A 7,765-nucleotide genomic window follows, 5' to 3' on the forward strand; every position below is an offset into this window, starting at 1 on the left:
GGTGACGCCATGGGCGTAGACTTCGACGTGAAGACCTTTTGCCACAACCTGCGGGCCACCAAACCCCCGTACGAGTGCCCGGTGGGCACCTGCCGCAAGATCTACAAGAGCTACAGCGGGATCGAGTACCACCTCTACCACTATGACCACGACAACCCCCCCCCGCCCCAGCACACCCCCCTGCGCAAGCACAAGAAGAAGGGGCGCCAGGCCCGCGCTGCCAACAAGCAGTCGCCCAGCCCCTCCGAGACCTCCCAGTCGCCGGGCCGAGAGGTGATGACCTACGCCCAGGCCCAGCGCATGGTTGAGGTGGACCTGCACGGCCGTGTCCATCGCATCAGCATCTTCGATAACCTGGACGTGGTGTCTGAGGATGAGGAGGTCCCCGAGGAGGTGCCCGAGAACGGGAGCAATAAAGAGAACACGGAGACCCAGAGCGTCCCGCCCAAATCTGGCAAGCACAAGAACAAGGAGAAACGCAAGGACTCCAACCACCATCACCACAACGCCTCCGTCGGCACCACCCCTAAGCTCCCCGAGGTGGTGTACCGGGAGCTGGAGCAGGACACCCCCGACGCCCCACCTCGCCCCACCTCTTACTACAGGTATGGGCCGTGACCGGGCTGCGAGGAGGCTCCCGGGAAGCTTTAGCTCGTGCCCTGGGTCTGGAGGCGGAATTGGCCCCGCTCTGTGTGGGCGGCTTGGCCATGGCTCATGGAAACGGCCTCCGTCTGCCTCTCCTGGGTCCAGCAGAGCTGGCTGTCTCGTGGCTTCAGGCTCTTGAAGCTCTGTCTGGTGTCGGGTCTTGGTTTTGAGGGCTCCAGAGCGCTCGATCGATGCTCGGTCATTGCCGGCAGTTGGATTGCTGTGCTCTTTCCTTCTTGGGACGGCAGGTACAGTTATTACAAAAAACTAACGTGTCCTGCCTCCCCCACTGCTCGGCAGAGGTGTGCTGGGATAGCTCTAGAGCACCCCAGCGCTGAGGTTTACCCGTAAGATGTGTCTGTTTTCGGGCTTCATTTTCTTTGCTGTCTTACGGTTTGCCACGAGTGGTTTGGCCTCAAATAACACCTCAAGCAGGGAGTTAGCGCCAAACCAAAGTTATGCTTGTGTGGCCAGCCCTGCCTTCCTTGTTGCCACGTGCCCTAAGAAACCGGCATCACATTCCAGGGGACGTTATTTTGGAAAAGAAGCCTCTCCCTGGGGTGCTGATGGTGCCATTCATTGCGAGGGTGGGAGGCGGTTGCTGGAGCAGCAGCCTCGGCCTTCCAGCTCTTTCCTCTCTGAATAACATCCCCTCACCCGCAACTGGCAGGGAAGGTGAAGAGGGCGCAGCCGCCCTCGCCAGGATTAACAACATGAGGTGCCTCTGTGCTTGGTTGCCGTTGTGTCTTGGGTGTGAGGCCACTGTCCCCAGAGCTTCTGGCACCTGCGTGGTGGCTCGTGCGGGCTCCCATCTTGTGCTGATGAGTCCCCAAGGCCCCTGCGTTGCCCATTAGTCGAGGGTTATTTTGTCTGTGTCGTGCCTGGTGCGCTGTTGTGCCGCCGCGCTCCTTCTCCCGGTTCTGCGTGTTTCTCCCTCATCCCCATTTATTTTTTAAGTTTATTTTAACTTACGGCTTGGCTGTAGCGTTTAAACCTTCCTCCAGCCCCAGCCTGCGGGAGTTGGGGCTCGGCAGCTGCGAGCAACCCCTCCCAGCCATGCCCTCACCCTCCTGTGCTGCCCTTCCAGGTACATCGAGAAGTCGGCGGAGGAGCTGGATGAGGAGGTGGAGTACGACATGGACGAGGAAGATTACATCTGGCTGGACATCATGAACGAGCGGCGGAAGACCGAAGGCGTCAGCCCCATTCCCCAGGAGATCTTTGAGTACCTGATGGACCGGCTGGAGAAGGAGTCCTACTTTGAGAGCCACAACAAGGGCGATCCGAACACCTTGGTGGACGAGGACGCCGTCTGTTGCATCTGCAACGACGGGGAGTGCCAGAACAGCAACGTCATCCTCTTCTGCGACATGTGCAACCTGGCCGTGCACCAGGAGTGCTACGGGGTGCCCTACATCCCCGAGGGACAGTGGCTTTGCAGACGGTGCCTGCAGTCACCCTCGCGAGCCGTGGACTGCGCCCTCTGCCCAAACAAGGGGGGGGCCTTCAAGCAGACGGACGACGGGCGCTGGGCACACGTGGTCTGCGCCCTCTGGATCCCGGAGGTTTGCTTTGCCAACACCGTCTTCCTGGAGCCCATCGACAGCATCGAACACATCCCGCCCGCCCGCTGGAAGCTGACCTGTTACATTTGCAAGCAGCGTGGCTCCGGGGCTTGCATCCAGTGTCACAAAGCCAACTGCTACACTGCCTTCCATGTCACCTGTGCCCAGCAGGCCGGGCTCTACATGAAGATGGAGCCCGTCCGGGAGACGGGGGCCAACGGCACCTCCTTCAGCGTGCGCAAAACCGCCTACTGCGACATCCACACCCCGCCAGGCTCCGTGCGCAGGCTTCCCGCCCTCTCCCACAGCGAGGGGGAAGAGGAGGACGAGGAGGAGGAGGAGGAGGGAAAGGGCTGGAGCTCTGAGAAAGTCAAAAAAGCAAAGGCCAAGTCTAGGATCAAGATGAAGAAGGCACGGAAGATCCTGGCGGAGAAACGAGCCGCTGCACCCGTGGTTTCTGTGCCCTGCATCCCCCCGCACAGGTATGACCCGCTGCCCTCCCTGGGCTGTGGAGAAACTTCTCTCCTTTCTCCATGTCTCACGTCCCGTTTTCTATGGAGGTGTTACCTTGTTCCTCTCTGTACCTTTTCACCCAGGTATTTGTTGCTTTGTTCTCGCTGTTGGTGGTTTCCTCTGGAGTCCTGCAGCGAGGCAGGGCAATGCTCTGCCCCGCAAAGGTGCCCGAGCCCTCAGCGGGGCAGGAAGTAGCTGCTGGTAGTTTAACGGCAGAGAGTGAACTCAGCCAGACGTGTCAGGAAGCAGCTGGGGGTTCCCAGTGTTCCTGTCCTGCTGTGCTGAGCTTGGGCGCTGGAATAAAACAGGGAGGGAGGAGGGAGCTGCTCTCCTTTATACTGAGGGAAAAGGGGACTGGACCTGCTGGGAAGTGCAGGAGCGACTCAGGCCTGGAAAATGGGCGAACCCTGGGGTTGTTTGGGCTCTGGAGCAGAGAGGTCTCATATCTCATCACAGGGGCTGTCAGGAAGGTACTGATCATCACGCCGGTGTGCAAATGCTGAAACGAGGATCTGAGAGCCTTGCCAAAATTTGTCAGTGCAGTTGATAACTCTGGGTATCCTCAGCAGCACGCAAAAGGACATAGAAGCATCGTAGGATGGTTTTGGATCCTGCCGTTGCCCTGCAGCAGGCGTTGCACGGTCAAAGTGCAGGTTGGGCACAGAAGCGTTCGCCCCTCAGTTCAAGAAGGACAGGAACTGCTGGAGAGAGTCCAGCAGGGCTACAAAGATGATCAGGGGAGTGGAGCATCTCCCTTATGAGGAGCGGCTGAGGGAGCTGGGGCTCTTTAGTTTGCAGAAGAGGAGACTGAGGGGAGACCTCATTCATGTTGATAAATATTTAAAGGGTGAGTGTCACGAGGATGGAGCCAGGCTCTTCTCGGTGACAAACAATGATAGGACAAGGGGTAACGGACACAAACTGGAACACAGGAGGTTCCACTGAAATTGGAGAAGAAACTTCTTCTCAGTGAGGGTGACAGGGCATGGCCCAGTCTGCCCAGAGAGTTTGTGGAGTCTCCTTCTCTGCAGACATTCAAAACCCGCCTGGACGCCTTCCTGTGTAACCTCATCTGGGTGTTCCTGCTCCGGCAGGGGGATTGGGCTGGATGAGCTTTGGAGGTCCCTTCCAATCCCTAACGGTCTGGGATTCTGTGATTCTGTGATTGTGGTTGGAAGACACCAGCCCTGAGCTGCTGAGCTCTCCTCCTACCCACAGTGGGAGCTGAGCCAGGGGTGTCACCCCGTGATGCCCTGGTGGCAGACTTGTTGGCACGTTGAGCGCAGCTGTGATGGCACAGGGACGTGGGCCGACCCTCGAGACCATCGGGGCTCCCGTGCAGTCAGAGGGGAGCATGCAGAAACCGTGGGCTTTGCTCTCAGGGCAGCGTCCTGGTGACTCGTGGAGGCAGGACTCTGCTACGCCGCCACTGGCTTTTCGCCATGGTCTTTTTGTGTCCCACTCCGATGTTACGGCTCACGCGGGGTTTGCTCTGGAGCCAGAGCCTCTTTTCTCCTGCGTGGACGCGTTGGCAAACGCTTTGCAGGCTCTTGCTGCTATCGTTGTGCTCACAGCAAAACGCACACTGAGCTGGAAGCTGTTAACCTCTCCCCAGGCCTTCCTGTTGGGATTAATTATTCTTCAAGGGCTGCTGCCAAAATGCCAAATGTCTTCCTGTGGGAGCTGTGTTTGGCCAGTGATGGCACACGAGGCTGCTCTCCCCAGCCTCTGCAGCTGAGGATGAAGCAGGTCGGGTCGTCCTCTGCAAGGAGCTGTCCCTGTGAGATGTGGAGATGCAGGGGCTTCAGCTGCCCGCTAGCAGGGCACTTCTGTCTGCCCATGCTGGACGAGGCTGTCCTGGCTCCTTCAGGCTTTCTGCTGTTTTAGAGAGGAGGAAAATCCCCTTTTGTGGTGTTTTGGGCTGTTTAGGGGGGTCCTTCGTTATCTTGGATAGGAGCTCTGGCTCCTCGGGTCTCAGGTTTGTCTGGTAACGTTTGGCCAGGGCCTTTTTCCCCATAGGCAGTCCTTTATCTGGTAAATTATGATTTTGGGGTAGCAGTGCCAAACACTTGTGGTCTTGGGGACTGTGGGAGCTGTTAAAGGCCCAGCCCCCAGTTTGGTTGTGTTGCACTCTGACTCGGTACAGTCTGGCCCAGGCTTTTGCCTGAAATTTGGCAGGAAAGGAAAAGGCTGTTTCGGAGAGGCAAGGCTAGATGTCTCCCTTGTTGATGGGGTCTGGGGTCCTCTTCCTTCTTCAGGCTCAGCAAGATTACGAACCGTTTGACCATCCAGAGGAAGAGCCAGTTCATGCAGAGGCTGCACAGCTACTGGACTCTGAAGAGGCAGTCCCGCAACGGCGTCCCCCTGCTCCGCCGCCTTCAGACGCATTTGCAGTCACAGAGAAACTGCGACCAGGTAAGAGCTGCTCATGGGGGTGCTGTGGGGCATCCCAGGGTGTCCCAGGTGTGCACACATTCGCTTCCTGAGCCTTCAGAGCTGTGGGCTCAAAGCCTTTGCTGCATGTGGTGCCTGCAGGCGCAGAAGGGGGTGTGGGCAGGGGTACGAGCTCCCAGATGGGGAAAGGGCAGCCCCAGCCGCTTTTGCTGCTTCACCTTCTCATCCGCTCTCGGCGCTCAGAGGTTTGCCAGGCAGTGATGCCGCTGGCAGCTCACCACAGGCAAGGAGTCCTCCTCTCTTGTGCTGCCACGCAGAGGTTAGCTCCTTCCTCGTGCCCGCGTTTAGCCGGTAGCGGTGGCAAAACCTGGCTCTAGGCTGAGGCCGCTGTGTCAGCGATGGCTGAGCGAAATGGCTGGAGATCTCCAGAAACGCTCGGGAAGGAACCACGGTTCCAGTCTGTGAAAGGGCTCCAGGAGCACTCCCTGTGGGTGCTGCTTCCAGCCCAGCGTCTGTCTCAGCCCTTAGTCAGCGCTTCACAGATGTGGAGTCTCCGGTGCCAGAAAGGAAGATTTTTCTCCTGGCTCTCTTCTGAGTTCTGCGTCTTTCTGAGCCCTTTGAAGACTGTAATCAAGCAAAGGTTTCTCCTGCCTTTGCCCTCCTCTGACTTTTGTTTGCTGGAGAAGAGTTGAGACTACTTCTGCTCATCTTTGGCTATGGCAAAATAAAAGTCGGTGTTTTTTAATACTCCAGAAGTGAAAGCAATGAGAGCTGTGTTCCCTTTTTGCCCTCTTGCCCTTCGCTGCTGCTCTGAGCAGCTGCACAGACCCTGGTGTTGTGGATCTGTGCTGTTAAGCAGCTGCAGGCAGTTGGTGGTGTTAGGAAGAGGATTTCCAGAGGCTCTGGATGTCTGCCTCCTGGCATCCTGAGGGCTTGGGGACCAAGGAGGAGGTACTGAGCTCTGGCCAGAGGTCAAACTGTTTCTGAGTCACCCTCCTAGGTTACAAGAAGGGAAGCAGGACCTTCGCTGAACCAGCAGATCAGGCCTACACAGGTCAGGAAGTTGGTGATAGGAACACATCTCCTATCAGCTCACAGTCTCTGATGTTCCCACAGAGAGACACTGAGGATAAGAACTGGGCCCTGAAGGAGCAGCTGAAGTCATGGCAGCGCCTCCGCCATGACCTAGAGCGCGCGCGCTTGCTGGTGGAGCTGATACGCAAGCGGGAGAAGCTCAAGAGAGAGACGGTAACGATTGTTTGTCCCTCCTTAGGGAGCTGCAGGGGTGGGCATGAGCATGGGCTCGTTGGAGTGCTGGGTCCCCTTGGCCATGCTGCACCCTGCCCCGGTTGGCTCTGAGCAAAGGTGGCTGCTCTGCAAGGCTGAGGTGGGGCGCGAGGTGCTGGAGCCAGCGTTACCCCTCCACTCCCCAGAAACGGGGGTGAGGTGCAGTCCCTGCCCCTCGTGCAAGGGGAGCTGTCGCCGTCCTGCAGGACAGCACTGCTGCTCCCTGGGGGCTGTGCCCACCGCCTGGCTGCTGGGCAGGGGCTCAGCCCTACTCCGTTCCTCTGTTTCAGATCAAAGTGCAGCAGGTGGCACTGGAAATGCAGCTGACCCCCTTCCTCATCCTCCTCCGCAAGACGCTCGAGCAGCTGCAGGAGAAAGACACGGGCAACATCTTCAGCGAGCCGGTCCCTCTGTCTGAGGTAACAGAAATCTACGAAGTAAGAACCCCCTCCCCCAGATTTCTACTTCACCCAAACCTGTCCCTTGCTCCTGTCAAGGGCTGCCCAGGGCACTCTCCCGTCCGGACGCTCCCCTGGGCAGCCTGGTGCTGGCTCACGCATCCCGGCGCCTCTAACCCAAGGAGGGTGCGCAGCGATGCCCCTCCTGGGTGAGCTGAATGCAGAGGAGCTGAGCTGGTGCCGGCTGGGAGCACAGCTCCTCCTCTGTTGCTGGTGACTCCCCAGTGCCTGTGAGGGGTTTGGGGTTCCCACTGGCAAAGCCAGAATGCTGACCCTTGGCAGGTGGCACAGCTCTAACCTGTCCTCTCATGAAGGCCTCTGCTAGGTGACAGTCTGAGCACAGCACCAAAATGGGTTTGACCTTCCCAACTGTCACTGCTGGGGATGAGGGAAGTTATTCCCGAGGCTCTCACAGTGTCCCTGCCAGGGGAGGTGGTAAAAGGCCGTGGCAGCTCTATGTGGCGCTGGCAGCAGTGGTGTTTCGGCAGAGCAGGGGAGGAGGAGGGTGCCTGGTCCCACCTGCAGCCATTGCTGCTGCCTGGATGGCTGTGTTTTACCTCTCTGTGCTCACACTCATCCCCGGGGCCTGTGCTTGCGGCTTCCTCCCCCAGGAATGCTCTGTGGCTTTCTGGATCCCAGCTGCCTGCAGACAGCAGGAGAGGACGGGGCGCTGGTGTGCACTGGAGCCTTAAAAACGCTTCAGAGCGCCTATCTGCTCTAACAGGTTGAGTACAGCACATGGGCTTCCCAATCTGGAGGCGTTACTGTTCCTCAAGCTGCAAAAGCAGGTGGCGTTCCCCGATGTGCATTTGGGCAGAACACAGGGAGCGATACCTGATTCCTCTAACGAGCCTTTTTTTGGAGCAGGTAATGCCAACGATGGCTCGCAGGCTCTTAGCTCTG

At 58.3% G+C, this 7,765-nt stretch overlaps 1 protein-coding gene across 1 annotated transcript in view; it reads left to right on the plus strand.

The window, feature by feature from the left end:
- Positions 1 to 9: 9 nt before the first annotated feature.
- The window catches only part of BRPF1 (bromodomain and PHD finger containing, 1), a gene marked incomplete at its 3' end in the record, with an annotated part of 11,068 nt that continues 3,312 nt past the window's right edge, over positions 10 to 7,765 (plus strand). The window contains exons 1-5 of the mRNA XM_010185743.1: positions 10 to 605; positions 1,733 to 2,692; positions 4,982 to 5,138; positions 6,234 to 6,365; positions 6,695 to 6,840. Of these exons, the coding sequence (XP_010184045.1) occupies positions 10 to 605; positions 1,733 to 2,692; positions 4,982 to 5,138; positions 6,234 to 6,365; positions 6,695 to 6,840 (1,991 nt within the window). The remainder of the gene's footprint in view (positions 606 to 1,732; positions 2,693 to 4,981; positions 5,139 to 6,233; positions 6,366 to 6,694; positions 6,841 to 7,765) is intronic.

Source organism: Mesitornis unicolor, unplaced genomic scaffold (genome assembly GCF_000695765.1).
Source record: "Mesitornis unicolor isolate BGI_N332 unplaced genomic scaffold, ASM69576v1 scaffold42825, whole genome shotgun sequence".
Taxonomy (NCBI): domain Eukaryota; kingdom Metazoa; phylum Chordata; class Aves; order Mesitornithiformes; family Mesitornithidae; genus Mesitornis; species Mesitornis unicolor.